At 41.6% G+C, this 17558-nt stretch overlaps 1 protein-coding gene across 1 annotated transcript; it reads left to right on the forward strand.

Annotated features, from left to right (window-relative positions):
• The first annotated feature begins 3705 nt into the window (after window positions 1-3705).
• mettl26 (methyltransferase like 26) lies at window positions 3706-17255 on the forward strand. The gene is made up of 6 exons (XM_033041014.1): window positions 3706-4021; window positions 7991-8153; window positions 10377-10436; window positions 13679-13746; window positions 13845-13923; window positions 15163-17255. The coding sequence occupies exons 1-6, from the start codon at window positions 3828-3830 to the stop codon at window positions 15217-15219; spliced, it is 621 nt and encodes a 206-aa protein (XP_032896905.1). The 5' UTR covers window positions 3706-3827; the 3' UTR covers window positions 15220-17255.
• The last annotated feature ends 303 nt before the right edge of the window (window positions 17256-17558 follow it).

Raw genomic sequence — 17558 nt, forward strand, 5'->3', positions numbered from 1 at the left:
CTATTAAAACATCCCCCTCACATCTTAAAACTTATGTCCTCCGTTTCTCGATTACCCTACTCTGGGCAAGAGATACTGTGCACCTATCCATATGTATATATATGAGAAAGAGAGAGTGAGTGTGTGTGGGGGGGAGAGAAAGGGAGAGAGAGAAAGGGAGCGAAAGAGATAAGAATAGGGAGAGGGAGAGAGAGAGAGATAAAAAATCAGCATACAGCTATAATTAGTTGGCAAGAGAAATAGCTGGTTGATGTTACATCAGGCAGCTTCCTATTGTTGCCTTTCGATTCTGTGAAAGCCGACTGAAGAAGGGTTTCAGCCCGAAACGTCGCCTATTTCCTTCGCTCCATAGATGCTGCTGCACCCGCTGAGTTTCCCCAGCAATTTTGTGTACTTTCACTTTACAATGATTGTTTTGATTTATCTCCAAGCTCCAACTAATTACACGTTCAGCAAAAAGGACTGCAACAAATTGGTCATAGGCTAGGCTATTTCTATATGTGTAGGAAGGAACTGCGGATGTTGGTTTACACCGAAGATAGACACAAAATGCTGGGGTAACTCAGCGAGACGGGCAGCATCTGTGGAGAAAAAGAACAGGTGACGTTTCAGATCGAGACCCTTCTTCTGACTGAGTGAATAAGCATATCGACCTATTCCTTTTCTCCAAAGATGCTGCCTGACCTGTTGAGTTACTCTAGCATTTTATACCTCTCTTCTGTGTGAAGAGTTTTTGAGCTAGCCTCAATGGATAGGAGCAGATGGGTGCAATGAATAGGGGGAGATAGATGCAGGGGGCAATTCATGCTGCAGTTAAAGAAAAGGAACATATGTCCCCAGGGTAATTGGATGGATTACATTTGTGCCTCTGCCAAGGTTCGGCAGTGCAGTGAGATCACATTTGGTGAGTAATTATTATAATTCCTCCTCTTTGTGAGGAAGTGTGACATTTCGTGTTATCAGCGCAGTCCACAGACACTCCTGGTCTCAGTTTGTGTTGGGCAGACAGATTTAGTTATCACAATTTCGTGACTGCGAGTTTAATTGCCAGTTCTGCTCTTGGGTGAGAAGCCTGAAGTGTCATTGGGCTGCAAATGATGTTCAGTTTTATTGTTGAGTGGTGTCTGTTTGACTAATCCATGCCCAGCAGAGACCCATGGAGGCATAGAATCAAGCAGAACAAAAACACAAGCAGCATCTCGCGGCTTTTGTTTCTAAAATGTGTTGTGATTTTGTTTTGTAGACGTGGTTCAGTGATTCCAAAAGAGAGTTCCATTTTATTTTGGTTTGAGTTTAGAATTTAGAGTTACAGTGAGGAAACAGGCCCTTCGGCCCACTGAGTCTGCGCCAACCAAAGATCACGCCATAAACTAGCTCTATCCTACACACTTGGGACCATTTACAATTTTACCAAACCCTATAAACTCACAAACTTGTATGTCTTTGGAGTGTGCGAGGAAAACAGAGCACCCGGAGAAAACCCACAAGGTCACAGGAGAACGTACAAACTCTGTATAGACAGCACCCGTGGTCAGTATTGAACCCGGGTCTCTGGTGCTGTAAGGCAACAAACTCTACCACTGTGCCGCACTGATTAGTGTGGCACATTACCTAAATTGTTTCTCATTTGAAATTGTTCACATTGCCACTAAACATGTGCCATATCTTTTTTTTAGTGTAAAACATTTACTAAACATGCTTGCTTCGAGAGTACGATAAATGATCAGTTCTGACTATTGAGACAATGCTGAAAGGTGAACTGACAATTTAGTACCTTAAATTATATGATAATGTGTTCAAGGGAAACATATGCAATCATTTCCTTACACCTCATTTTGTCTCCTCATTTAGTTTAGCTTAGTTTAGAGATACAGCACGGTACCAGGCCATTCAGCCCACCAGGTTCATGCTGACTATCTATCGATAGCCCATTCACACTAGTTCTATGTTATTCCTCTCCCTGCACAGTGGGGATAATTTACAGATGCCAATTAACCTACACGCCCACACGTCTTTGGGATGTGGAAGGAAACTGGAGCACATGGAGGAAACCCACATAGTCACAGGGAGAACATGCAAACTCCATAGAGACAGCACTGGAGCTGTGAGGCAGCTGTTCTACCAACTGCATCACTGCACCACCCTCTTTCTCCTTCCAAAATACATGTATTCTCTTCATTTTGAGTACAAACAACGTGTCTGTCCTCCTAAGACTTGTTACCATCTTATATTTCCAAATGTTATATCATCAGCAAACTATGCTTCCTATCCCCAAGATTAGGGTTGCGGCCCTAATACTGGCCCAGAGGAAACTAAAATATGGGGCTTGTCCTAATCTCCAACAACTGTTAAACTGTCCTCTCTAGACACAAGGAACTGCAGATGCCGGTTTACTCCAGCACTTTGTGTTGTATAACCAGTATTTTCTGCTTTCTAAGTCTTAGCCAATTTTGCTCCCCGTGCAAAAACTGTTACTCTAATCCCTCGGTATTGTTTTCACAAATTATGTAATTCGGGGAATGGAGTAAACAATAAAATATATGATGACAACATATTGTTGGCGTCGTTTCTAGACGATAATACTCTGCTGAATTCTAATGGCACTCTTAGGTAATATCAAAGGATTTTTTCTGTCTCTCAAAGAGAAATGAGAAAAGTGGAATAAACATTCTGAAAATAGAGAGCATTAAGTTTCCATGGAAACCCACTGACTAAGCAATGGGTTTTAAACATGTTAAGTCCCACTGCTCCTTTCCTGTCGGGTAATTGAGTTTAATGACTACATTTTGATCATTCTGTCTGCGAACATTTGTTCCACTGATTGGATTTAATTTTCTTAGGTGCTGAATTATTTAGAGATCCTAACCTCTCTTTAACGAAATAACTTCAATAATGCTTTATATTTTTAAACTACAATAAACAGTATTAAGATACGTCCTCAAACTGACAAAAAATGTCATGAAACATGAGGAGGAACATGTATTAGTCAAGAGTGTTTTATTGTCATATGTTATTTGGACACTTAGGCAATTTAAAAATGTTAATCTTTTCTTAAGAAATGGATAGATTTTTAGATCTAGTCATTGAATTTTGTAATTAGCTACAATTGGGTAACTAACTAATTATATGCTTTAATTTCAGGTCATCCAATTAAGGTTGTTTCACATTTGTTTCAGAATGCTTCAATCTATAATAACTGAACATTTCTTTCAGTTCTCTTAATTTTTAAGAAAGTTATGGGCTTTTGACTGTCCTTGATCACAGCTTTTGTGTTAAGCCAATGGAAAAGCAATTTAGTAACTTTGGTTGAACTAAATTAAGGCGCATGTTGCAATCAAAAGCGCTTGAACAATTGGTTGGGAAGAAAGCCAAACTGTAAGAAAGACGCTAATGCAACAAGATGCTAATTTCCGAGTGAAAATGCCCATAACTTTTTTAATACTGAAGATATGAAAGTGAATTAGGTGTCAAATTAAACTTCTTTTTTATGCTTTATCTGATGGGATAAGTTGCAGACTTGATTTTTAAAATCTCAAAATGTTGTAACATTGCTAAAAGGTGGGCTCACATGTGACTGAGGGGGGGGGGGGGGCAAGGGCGCGCTGCCCGCCGGGAGTTGTAGTTCACGGTGAGGTCTGGGCATGCGCCGGGGGGAAGGATCTGACTACAGGTCCCAGGGGGCAGCGCGGGCTGTCGTCCAGCAGCCGGGGGGAAGTTTGAGGCGCCGAGTGGGTGAAGCCGGAGGGAGAGACACGGACACGGAGACGGAGACGGCTCGGCGGCTGTGGCGACCCTGGCGACCCTGGCGACCCGCTCTCGGCCGCAGCATGATCGTGGCGCCGGCAGCCGAGAGGAACAAGGAGCCCATCCTGCGTGTGATCCGGCGGCATCTGAAGCCGGCAGAGCCCGCGCTCGCCCTGGAGCTGGCCTCGGGCTCCGGGCAGCACACGGTGCACTTCGCCCAGGCCTTGCCCGCCGTCGTGTGGCAGCCCTCAGAGCTGGAGCAACGCTCCCTGGAGAGGTGGGCGGCCCGCAGGCAGGCAGGCAAACCCGGGGCATAGTCCGTCCGTCCGGGCTCCGACACATACCGCGGGGGGGGGGGGGGGGGGGGGGGCGGGGGGTGTGGGTGGAGGAGGTAGGGTGAAGGTGGGGAGAGGGGCTGAGAATGAAGGGAGAGGGATGAGGTTGGGCGTGAGGATGAGGGTGTATGAGGTGAGGCTGGGGGTGAAGGTAGTGATGGGGTGAGGGGTGGGGAGAGGGGGGGTGGTGAGGCATGAGGGCGGGTGTGAAGATATTGGTCAGTGTGAGGGGTGGAGGTAGTGCTGTGTGGGGTGGAGGTGGGGTGAGGATGAAGGTAGGGCTGGGGGTGAGGGGATGAGAATGAAGGCAGAGGGGTGAGGGTGGGAGTGATGGGTGAAGGTAGGGCTGAGGGTGAGGGGTGAGAATTAAGGGTGAGGGTGGGTGTGAGTGGTAGGGGTGAGAGGGATGAGAATGAGGGCTGAGAGTGGATTTGAGGGTAAGGGTGAAGGCATAAAGGTAGGGCTGAGGGTAAGGGGTAGGGCTGAGGATGAGAGTGCATGTGAGGGCTGAGGGTGGGGATGGGGGAGAGGTGAGGGCTGAGGGTCGGTGCAAGTGGTAGGAGTGAAAGTGAGGGGTGAGGATGATAATGAGGGCTGTGAGTGGGGGTAAGGTTCAGGACTGTCGCGAGGAGTGGAGATTAGGGTGAGGTATGTAGGTAAGAGTGAGGAGTGGATGGGGTGAGGGTAAGGTAGCAGGAGAAGTGTTGCCGGAGTCATTGATCATTGAGTGATGGGTGAGGTTAAATACACTGGGGGGCTGGGCTGGGCTGGGGTCTTCCTGCTCCTCCTGCTTTCATGTTTCCAGCACCCGAGTTTTTTGCTTTTGCCCCTCCGTCGCCCTGAGGTTGCCTCGGGCACACGCTCCTTCGTGGAGCCTGGCAGCCCAGAGCTGCAGCCCATGCCCTCACTCACAGTTCTCCCACCACCAGGCACCGCTCAGCATTCCCTACCCCATACCCACCCTGTCTCCTTTCAGTCCCTCCGTGCCCCTGCCCTTCATCCACAACCCTCACCCCAGTAATAGACACAAAATGCTGGAGTAACTCAGCGGGACAGGCTGCATCTCTGGAGAGAAGGATTGGGTGACGTTTCGGGTCGAGACCCATCTTAAGACTGAAGACTGCTAAGCAGTCCGTACCTGCCTCGTCCTATCCCTCCCCACCCCAGACCTGACTCTGTCCCATCACATCTCAATCCACTCCATCCCCACTCAAATCTTCCACTCGCTCTCCAGGATCCACTCAGCCCAAGTCTCTTCCCTCTGCCCGTTAGTCACACTGTCACTGAACTGTGGTTTATTTACTAATAGCCACTACATTTTAAATTAACCCGTTTCACAAACTGAGAAACCTTCGTGACTCATTTGTCAAAGCTGAAGGTCGCTGCAATTCCCCGAGTATTTCCGGCTAATTTTTTTTATCAAGGTAGTTCGTGTATGTAAACAAATTCCATCCTGTTTGTATAAGTTTAGAATTGGAGTTTTCTGTGCGTGGCTTTATCTTAAAATTAAATTGAAAGTAACCCACAGCAACCTCCAAAGAACTTGAGCTGGGGATGCCGATTATATTTTATAATGTAGTGTGGATGTACTTGTAGCCTTTCTTTGACTCATTCCATCAGTACTGAATGCTGAACGGGCGTGATCAAAATCAAAGAATGAATATCCAAATGATAAGACTGGAGTAGATGCAACAAAACTGAATTGCAGGCTGTAAATGCTCAGCCAGGCGTGGGATATGGACTGTGTAAGATACCGGGTGAATGAAGGTGTGTCCTGTTGTGCTAATCTCAGCAGAAACAGGCTTGCAGTTGTCCAGTTTGTAAAGGAGAGAAAAGGACATCTTTATCCTTTTGTCAAAGGTAGACGCAAAATGCTGGAGCATCTCTGGGGAGAAGGAATGAATGACATTTAGAGTCGAGACCCCTGTTTGTCCAAGGTTTGATTTTCGGTGGGATTGTCAGCGTGTGGTTGTGGAAAGGATCTGATCGATGTCATGATCGAATAACTTGCTTACATTTGGTTGTGAGGCTACCCATGCGGCAAAGGCAGTAAAGAAGAACTGCAGATGCTGATTAATACACGGAAGGGCACAGAATGCTGGAGAAACTTAGCATGTCAGGCAGTATAGAAACATAGAAAATAGGTGCAGGAGTAGGCCATTCGGCCCTTCGAGCCTGAACCACCATTCAATATGATCATGGCTGATCATTCAACTCAGTATCCTGTACCTGCCTTCTCTCCATACCCCGATCCCTTTAGCCACAAGGGCCACATCTAACTCCCTCTTAAATATAGCCAATGAACTGGCCTCAACTACCTTCTGCGGCAGAGAATTCCAGAGATTCACCACTCTCTGTGTGAAAAAAGTTTTTCTCATCTCGGTCCTAAAAGATTTCCCCCTTATCCTTAAACTGTGATCTCTGGAGGACACAGATAGGTGAGGTTTCGGGCCTGAAGAATGGTCTTGACCCGCATCGAGAAACCTGCCCAAGTTTTATATGCACTGATATTATGCTGCGGCAATTACTAATGATTAAAACATGATACTTATTGGAGTAAATATTCCATTCCTTATCTTCAAGTACCAGAAGTGAAATTTAACTGTGCCAGCAAAGAGGGAGGTGAATTACATTAACTGCATTATAAAGTTGCTGGTTTGCTAAAAAGTCACAAAGTGCTGGAGTAACAAAGTGGGTCAGGCAACATCTCCAGAGAACATGGATAGGCGGCATTTGAGGTCGCGGCGCGTCTCCAGACTGACTTCAGTCTGAAGAAGTGCCCCAAACTGAAATGTCACCCATCCATGTTTTCCAGAGATGCCCGTTGAGTTACTCCAGCACAGTCTTTTTTAGTATTATAAAGAAGGTGGATTTGGAGAAAATATTTAAATGTTGCATAGACTTGAATGTTTATAGGTAAGGAATACGACTGCCTATTGTAAAAGCGAGTCTAAAGCATAATGGCCTATTGAAAGCATTATAGTAAGAAAAGTAAGAAATTCTTTAAGGGGCCCATAAGAATTTTGTAGAGGGAATTTATCTGGTTTCAACTCATCATTTAAACACTCATGTTAGACAAACTATAGGAGGGACAAAACCTGTTTGTCACATTTCAGATCTGCCATTGCAGTTTCTATCAAGGTTAAAACATACTGAGATCAATGCGCCACATATGTGCACACACATACTTTATACTATCTCCTATAATCTTTCCAAGACCATTAAAGAAAATAAGATTAGTAATGTATCATTGCTTTCACTAATCTGCAGTTTCTGGATGGTTGCTTTTACTCTTTATAATCGTTGGATGTGAAGCTTGTAACCAACTGGAAGAAATTGTATGATTTTAATGTATTGAATTTGCATACACGACTGGTTTGTGAATGGTAGTTTTCACCACCTGCTTATATGTGAAAAAATTAGTATTGTTAAGTTGAATGACAAAAATAATTGCTGCCTTCTAAATGTGATAAGCATATGAAATGCTTTGAAGTGTGAGGTATATATTTTGACCAACAAGCATGATGTAAGACTTTTAATTGCTAAATTTGCAGAATATGTTTTGAGTAAAGACAAATGTGCACTCCAGAATTGGATTGTAGCTTTGGACTGCCTTCAACAGTATTTCATTTGCAACCGGTGTAACAGAAAGTTCTGGAAACATTCACCAGATGCTGCCTGACCTGTTGATTGTTTCCAGCAGACAGACACACAAAATGCTGGAGTAACTCAGCGGGATAGGCAGCATCTCCGGAGAGAAGGAATGGGTGACGCTTTGGGTCGATACCATTCTTCAGACTTGCTTCCAGCACTTTTTTAAAATTTCAGATTTCCACATCTGCAGCTTTTTGATTTTCATTGTCAATTGGCATATTGTCTTACTGTAAAGTATTGTTGCTGTTTTTTTCCAGTATTTCTGCATATATTGCAGCAACGCGAGTGGAGAACGTTAAACAGCCACTTAATATTGACTGCGCTCAGAGTTGGGAGACTTGGGGAGGATTGCAACCAAACACCTTTGATCTTATTTTAAATATTAACATGATTCACATCTCAGAGATGAAGTGCACCAAGGTGAGACCAGTTAATTTGTGTAAATTCATCTTGTTGAATTGGTTTGTAGAACCAATGTAGAACAGTACCCCACAGGAACGGGCCCTTCAGCCGATAATGTTTGTCCCGTACATGATGCCAAGTTAAACTGATCTCATCTGCCTGTACATGATCTATGTGCTTCCATTCCTTCACTTCCATGTATCCATCTAAAAGCCTCTTAAGCCATTAGAATTAGAATCTTTATTTGTCATTCAGATCTTTCGGTCTGAATGAAATGTAGTTGCCAATAAAAGCCATTATTGGCTCTGCCTCCACCACTACCCCTATCAATGCGTTCCAGGCCCCCACCACCAAAGATCTTAGAGCAGATCTGCTCTAAGATCTTTGCCCACCACTGTGTTTAAAAAAAAACTGTCTACCAAATCTATGCCTCTCATACTTTTATATACTCCTATCGTCTCCCCTCAACCTCTGATGTTCCAGGGAAAAGGCCAGAAGAATGGCATAAACTGGGTATTTAATTGAACAATCGATTACAACGGATGGAAAGTAAATTCAATAATAATCGCTATTTTCATGTTTTCATTGTTTTTAAATTAATTCCAATTATCCTTAAATTAAAATGCTTCATTATTCATATTTCATGTAGCATGGAGTAAAAGCTACAGCAGCATTTAGTTTCAATTTGTCAATTTATTAATTTGTTAAATGATCATTTTTGTTTGAAAGCAATTAACATTATCTGTTGACTTGTCAAAATTCATAACATCATCTATATCCCAGCATCATAAGGGTCCTTGTGGCAAGATTGATCATTGCGTAGGAATTCAAAGATTAGGAAGGACCAAGATCAAAGAGATGAGTTTTGAAAAGCCTTTTTAAGCTGGTGGCAGATAGTCCACAATCTGAAATTTTTGACTTGAATCAAACAAAGCCCAATAGCTACTTAAGTGACAGTATTTGGCAAAATGAGGAAAGAGTTGTACGCTAAATGATGTTCAAAACTGTGTAGGGTGTGAGTTGCAACTTGAGGCTGGAGAAAGCAATTGGGTTCAAGGGGTTACTAAGTTGATTTGGGGAAAACTGCAAGACTGAGGAAGGATCAGACCTATTTACACAATACACAATTTTTTTTTTACACAATACAATTTATTTGTCATTTGGACCCCGTTGAGGTCCAAACGAAATGTCGTTTCTGCAGCCATACATACAAAACGAAAAAGACCCGAGACACAACACAATTTACACATACATCCATCACATCGCTGTGATGGAAGGCAAAAAAACTTATCTCTCGCAGCGGTACTATTGTAAAGTTCCTTCAAATATCTCACAGATGTTTGATGTATATCCTCCATAATTCAAATGACCTTTGAAAGTAAAAAGGAATGGGATCAGCTGCAGTAAAATGGTTGATTGGTATAAAGATACCACATTAATATCAGTTCAATGTACAGCGGTACTTTATTGTCACATGCTCCTTGTTACAGTGAATCTGTTTTATTGCGTACAATTCAGTAAAAATCAAAGCATAGAAAAACTACAATCGTACTTAAGTACGTGAGAATAAGAATAGAAGTTTACACTGAAGCATTATAAAAGATTTCTCACGTTTCTTGTGTCATTTTACATCCTTCAAGTTCTTAAAATTATGGAGTATTTACTTGGCCTTAAAGGCCCGTTGTCTTGGTGGTGGCAATGGGTCACAGTTAGGACATTCGGCCCATCGAGTCTATTTCGCCCTTCATTCATGGCTGATCTCTGCCTCCTAATCCCATTTTCCTGCCTTCTCCCCACAACCCTTGACACCCGTTCTAAACAAGAATTTGTCTATCTGCTTTAAAAATATCCATTGGCTTGGCCTCCACAGCCCTCTGTGGCAATGAGTTCCACAGATTAACTACCCTAAAGAAGTTCATCCTCGCCTCCTTTCTAAAGGAGCGCCCTTTAATTCTGAGGCCATGACCTCTGGTTCTAGATTCTCCCATCAGTGGAAACATCCTTTCCACATTCACTCTATCCATGGCTTTCATTATTTTGTAATCTCTCCAACGTTTCACCTCACTTACCAGATAAGGGCCATTTTCACAGACAGTTTGGCAAACATTGAATGTAAATTGAAGTGGCCAAGCAAATCTGATTGTGCATATTGGAAGAAATTTAAGAAAACGATCACCTGCCTAACAATTAATACTCTTTCAAGCTGCTAGTTATCATGTGCAAATGTTCTTATTCCTGCAGGGTCTCTTCAAAGGAGCCAGCCAATTACTGAAACCAAACACCGTATTGATCACTTATGGGGTAAGTGAGCCATGAGATTCAATTATTTTACAACCTATAGCTTCCTAATGTAGCCAGTAATATTATTGTCATGTTAGCAATACAGGAAACAAATTAGTTTTTACAGTGGTTTCATTACACCATTGTGTTGCTGGATCATTTATTTTCAGAGAATTGATGTACTGCGCAGTATTGTAAATGGGAGAAATGTTCACCGCATGAACACTGAGATGCTTTAGCAAGCGGGACCAAATCTGAGTCAATGAGCTTGTTGCATAATGATACCAAAGTAGAGTGCGGCTGTAAAACCGTACAGAACCTTGAAGCAGAGGGTGATTTTCATGTTGGGCATAGGGCAACAGCACCAATCTGTACTTAGCACCATTAACATAGTCAACCATCCCGATGTGTGTTACAGGACTATTGTCGAACAATATTTGATACCAAGCCAAACAAAAAGGTCTAGATAACAAAAGATTTTGTCAAGAAGATAGGATGTGAGGAACATAACACTTGGAAAGAGAGGCTTCGGGAATAATTTGGGGGATTAGAGTTCAGGTTTTAGTTTTATTCGTTCTAGTTTTAGAAATATAGCGTGGAAACTGGCCCTTTGGCCGGTGCCGACCAGCGATCCCCACACATTAACACTATCCTACACCCACTAGGGACTTTTTTTACATTTACCAAGCCAATTAACCTTCAAACCTTTATGTCTTTGGAGTGTTGGAGGAAACTGAAGATCTCGGAGAAAACCCACGCAGGTCACAGGGAGAATGTAAAACTGTACAGACAGCACCCGTAGTCGGGATCGATCCTGGGTCTCTGGCGCTGTAAGGCAGCAACTCTACCGCTGCACTGTGCCGGTGACAGGAGGAAATTGAGACAAAGTGACAAGTTTGTTAACAATGGGTCTATGCAGGCAATGAGTGCTGGAGGGACAACTGATGTTTGCATTTGGGATGGGAGGGTTGGGGAACTCACAACCAAGAAGATGATTGATGCCTAGCTATAACATTGCCCTTGCAAATCCTTTGAGTGCACTGAAGTTTCTAAATTCAGTCATCTTAATAATTGTTCCCTCCCTTGGAATGTGTTTTTATTTCCTGATAATATGTATATTCTCATATATGCTACTTTAAAGAAGCCTTTGGTGGTAAGTTTTAAAGCTATATCTGCAAACTGCACCATCACAAGGTTAGACAAGGGAACGCTGATGTGAACGAGCGGTCAGAGAGGTGTCCTCCATGGAAGATATTGACAGGCTAGCAAGAGGAGTTTGCTTTATGCCGATTAAGGACTAAGAAGGAACCAACGAATATTTACTGCTTCCAAAAAACAGAAAGGATAAGAAGCCAAAAGTAGTACTGAAATAGAGACAAATTATTTCAGGTAATCTGTGCTTCAGGTGCAAAGCTGTGGACAACTAAGTATATTGTCTATCTTTGTTCGGCTGCAACTTTTAACATTTTGGAGACTGAGCATTTAGTAAACTGTGCAGATTTTCACCTAATATTTCCATAGTAAATTTACCAATTAAAAATCATTTTTAAAGATTAGTCAAAAATGAAAGGACAAGTTACCCTGGAGAAGTAGCAATAATGTACATTGCTAGGAATATTTAACTTGGCTGTGCTTAATGCTGTAGAAAGTTTATCATTTCCAGATTGAAGTTCTTCATCGTGTTTACGATGGCACTGTGGTAGAGTTGCTGCCTTACTGCCCAGGTTTGATTCTGACTACGGGTGGCGTTTGTACGTACTCCCCATGACCACGTGGGTGTCCCCCGGATGCTCCGGTTTCCTCCCACACTCCAAAGATGTACAGGTTTGTAGGTTGATTGGCTTTGGTAAAACATTATATATTCTCCCTAGTGTACAGGAGAGTGCTAGTGTTCAGGGTGATTGCTGGTCGGCGTGGACTTAGCAGGCTGAAGGGCCTGTTTTCACGCTGTATCTCTAAACTAAACTAAAAAAAAAAATCACGCAGCCCACAGTTCATGGATGGGATCAACCAAGCCTTAATATATTGTTTTAACGCAGATGAAAGATGTTGATTCCTGTCTACATCTCCTAGGTAACTAGAATGAGCAATTTAGGATCTGGGGGATGTTGTTCTAGTGCATGTCATTTGTTCATATGCAACAATGAGTATATTCTGCCCTTTGCATCTGGCTCTGTCAGTCATTTTTCTATCAGATCAGTGAGCAGGCTAGTTGTCTCCATGACAACGGAGATAACCCACCCCACAGAAGAGCGCCATCTGCTCAAGCTGATGTTTGGTTTTCTTTTGTCATAGATTGCAGGCTGACCTCTACCACTGAGAATAAATAATGTGTTTGTACTGTGTCCTTGTGACCACTGTTTAAATCAACTCCACCAGCTGCTTAAAATGCTGACCATTTAGTAGGACTTTAGAAGTTCAAGTGGCATCCCACTCAAATTCACATGTAACACTAAATCATTGTGATGTAGGTTAAATGTTCAGAAACTGCATAGTCATGGAAAAGTCCATCTTTAATGCAAATCCTTCTTTCCGATATTTTATCCTACACCTCGCTGGTTTGTAGACCTATGAAAATGGTGGTTACAGTCAAACACACAGGAATCTTTGCAAAAATATCAAATAGATTTAGCTTGGTCTGCCAATTTTTTTCATCTGATTTATTTTGCTGCATGGCCTTGGAAGCTGGATAAACAGCTGCTGAAATTTCAGTTTTAACAGTTAAACTGACATGTACAGAAGTAGCTGATTTTCATACCGTTTAAGAGTGTTGGCATTGGTCTTGATATGATGTTCCCACAGCATTTGCCATAGCTTATGTAAGAAGGAACTGCAGATGCTGGTTTACACCGAAGATAGACACAAAATTCTGGAGTAACTCAGCGGGTCAGACAGCATCTCTGGAGAAAAGGTGATGTTTCAGACTGATGAAGGGTCTCGACCCGAAACGTCACCTATTCCTTTTCTCCAGAGATGCTGCCTGTCCTACTGATTTGCTGTAGCGAGACAATATTCAATGTCCCTGACAGCACCTCTTTACACAATAGATAAAAGGGCCTGCAGAATCATAATGCAAATTCTCCTGTGGTTTAGTCTGTACAATGATGTTCTTCTGAGAGATTTTCAAGCTTTGACTGTACTGTTTGATAAAATAGAGCTCTAAGGGACATTGAAACCTCCACTGACTGAGTAGATTTCTGGAAGGGATGTTTTTATAAATATGGAGTGTCATTGATTTAATTTAATATTGATCTTTCCTGCAGCCCTATGCAATCAATGGCACGATTACTCCACAAAGCAACGTAGATTTTGATTTGAGCTTAAGGCAGAGGTAATTTATGGTTGCAATTTAATTTATTTTTTTAAAGAGAAACTTTATTAAGTCAAATACAATTGTAAAACATCTAAATTTGATATTTTTCATGAAAGAAATCCATTCTGGGGTTTGAGAGATGTGAGCATATTACAGAAGCTTGCTGAAGAAAATGGGATGACATTCAAGCAGATGGTATGAATTACTTGTCTAAATGTTCAAACTACCAAAGTAAATGGGATAAACACCAATTAATTATCTCGGGATACATTTTACTGTTGCTTATTGCATTTTAAAAGATTTCTTTGCTTCATTACATGGAACTCATCTTTCTCTCTCCCACATTTAACTTCAATTTCAGTGGTAGTAAAATTGTGGGGAGGTGTTTATATGGATACCATGCAATTTATCCACCATTTATGACATTGTAAACTATCCTCAGGTGTTTTCATTTGCCAAGCCAGATCAATTTAAGGATTGAATTGCCAATGATGTTTCGGGTGGGGACAGATTTAATTGGCAGGTGTATCATGTGGGCGAGAGAAGGATGGAAATTGTAGCCAAGAGGTGGAAAAGAGTTAAGTGCAATTGGTGGAATCATATAAGGAAGGGAGGTGGGGAATGAAATATAGAACCAGAGGGAGGGATGTTGGATAGAAGGGAACATGGCAGGGGGAATAAATAATCATTCATTGTAAACCAGTCTCTGATTTTGCTGGTTAATACCTATTTTTTTTAACGTGGCAACTATGGAAATTTCATTGAAGCTGTGCAAGTCTACATTGAAGTTGTAGACTACCCAAATGGAATACGAGATTCTGTTCTCACACATCCAACCAATCTTGTCCATTGAATGATGCTCTAAATGCAGTCTCCTCTACATCAGTGACACCAAAGCGTAGGTAGACAAGGCAAAGGTTTTGTCAAACACTTGCCCTCTGTCCACCTTGAACTCCTGATAGTTATCCACTTCAATTCCCCGTCCTGTTCCCATACTCATCTGTCTATCCTTGGTCCCCTCCACTGCCTGAATGAGGCAACATGCAAACTGGAAGAACAGCACCCCATATTCTGCTTGGGTAGCTTACCAACCCACAGCATGAACACTGAGTTCTCCTCTTTCATGTCCTTGTGCTTTAACAGTGTTGGCTCTTTTAAACACAAAAATCCTAAAGTCTTATTTAAGTAACAAGTTGAAGCAGGAGAGGCTGGACCAGATATTCAAAAGGTTAAATGAGTCACTTAGGAATTGTGACTTTCAGTTCATGCAACACATTTGTAAAAATAGCAATGCAAACAAAATAAGTAATTGTGTTAAAATATAAAATAAAACCAAAAGATCTTTTGAATATTAAAGGTTGTGATGGATTTTGTGGCGAGTGCTTAAAGCAAGTGGGGGTCACTTACTATGTTAATATTTTGTTTTACTTTTAGATTGATATGCCAGCTAACAACAAATGCCTGATTTTTCAGAAACGGTCAAGTATATAGCAGAGTCATCTCTTCTACATTCCATGCAACAACAGAGGAACAAAACATTCAGCTTTAATTATTGTAATAGTTCACTAATGGAATAATTGATGCTAAACCTCTATTAATTAGTTACTCTTGTGAACAAAACTAATGGGATGACTTAAGAAAAAATATTTATTGGACAACTTGGTTTTAGTGGCCAGTAGCCATTTTCCAAGCATTGAAAGAATGCTTTGGAAACATGCCTATCCAGTAGGATTAATTATTTTTTATGAGGGGATGGATTGTGGTTGACAAGTTTTATGGTCTTTACAATAACTGCTTGGATGCAACACCACCTCCTTTCACTATTTTACTGTTTAGGGTATAAAATGAGTGCCTTGATGCAATGCAAACAAAAGATGTTTCTCCCAAACATGTTCCATATAAGTAACTTTTTAGAAGGGGATTGCTATCATTACAAACATTATCCAGTTACTATTGGCTTGGAGTGAAGTGTTTTGATTGGTTTTGTTTTTGTACTTGATGTAGCTTACACTTACAGGGATTGTAACCAAATGAATTCCAAGTTGTGCAAATGGATGTAAAGTTTGAAGCAAACACTTTAATTTGTGATTTATTGTGACCTCGTGTACAGTATATGATATAATCACCACTAGAGATTAAGAAAATGTTTTTTATTAAGTAGGAACAATCAATGGGTTAACAGAAAACCTAATGGAACCATGATAGACACAAAATGCTGGAGTAACTCAGCGGGATAGGCAGTATCTCTGGAGAGAAGGAATGCGAGATGTTTTGGGTCATGATCCTTCTTCAGACAGTGTTGGGAGAGGGAGATTAGAGATATGGATGGGTAAGGAGTGAAAACAATAGCTCAAAGCAGACAATGTTCAAGGAAATATAGAATGGTTCATTGTTGTCATAGGAAGGTGGCAACGAGGCAGACAATCAGTAAAGTTAATCGTGAGAACTGTGAAACTTGTCGGAGAATGAGGGACGGGGAGAGAGGGAAAGCAAGGGTTACTAGAGGTTGAGAAATCAGAATCATACCACTGGGTTGTAAGCTGCCCAAGCAAAATATGAGGTGCTGTTCCTCCAATTCATGGTGGGCCTCACTCTGACAATGGACGAGGCCCAGGGCAGAAAGGTCAGTGTGGGAAGGGGAGTTAAAGTGTTTAGCAACCGGGAGATTGTGTAGGCCTAGGTGGACTGAGCAGAGGTGTTCAGCAAAATGAACACCGAGCCTGCACTTGGTCTCGCCTATAGAACCATGCACTGATTAGGAAAGATTTATTTAAAACTTATCATACTGTTCCTGCTACTCACCTGGCAAACTAGAGTTTAAATTGATGCAAAATAATACCACAAAGTACATTTAAATCAGTTGGTTTCCACATTGTTTCAATCAGCAGAGTAAGAATAGCTTTCCTAATTCCTGCACTTGTGCTTTATCGGTGAATGATCTGAGGTTGAGATTTGGATGAAGCATAATGTTAGGAGAATAATTGTTATCATCATCTGGTTACTAGAGGCTTGGAATGGACTGTTCTGACTCAATTGTTACTGAACTTGATGTTGCTTGAGTAAATGGAGTTTTGCATTATGTTTGGCTCTGCTAAAGTTGCCAGTTTTATCCTGACACTGGGGATAGAAAATGTTCCTCCCTACAATTCTAATACTTATTTTCTGAACCAGAAAGAAAGTGATCAATTGACCTCAGAAACAGTTATTCCCATATCCATGCGAGTTGCTGCAAGGCATCTTGATAGATTTATGGGATCCAACTAATACAAGGCGTTTTCTGGAAGACAGTAAATCAGGAAGTAAAAAGCTCTCTATCACGAGTAAAATAAAGATTGAAACAATCATAAATTAATAAAGTTTTTGTGAATGATATTTTAACTAACGAAATTGAATGGATTTTAATTTCCTTAAATTTATTTCATTAGTTTCTATAGTATTTGCACTGGTTGTACAGTTTAAAAACTAGAGTATTAGTGGATGTTATACTGCAAATGATGTGCTTAAAATAAAGGTTTGGGTCAAATCTTTTTTTGCAGCCATTTCCTTGATGGGGATTACAGCAGTACATTGAGGAACCGCACATTATCAGTAACAGCAGCTTCTGATCTTCCACATTTAAGGGTGCCTGGGTCAGGTCTAGCTGGTGCTGTCAAATTTTCTCCTCCAAATTCTGGGGCATGACTTCTAAGTGTCACATTCATCTTATAAACAAAGGTATTAAAAACTGTGACTTACCTGGCGCGGCTGTCATCTTTAATCAGGTTAGCATTATTGCAAGGATCTGAACTTGATGTAAGAGAAACATATCCAACGTCACACTTGGGCCAGGG

This window comes from Amblyraja radiata, chromosome 22, assembly GCF_010909765.2.
Source record: "Amblyraja radiata isolate CabotCenter1 chromosome 22, sAmbRad1.1.pri, whole genome shotgun sequence".
Lineage (NCBI taxonomy): Eukaryota > Metazoa > Chordata > Chondrichthyes > Rajiformes > Rajidae > Amblyraja > Amblyraja radiata.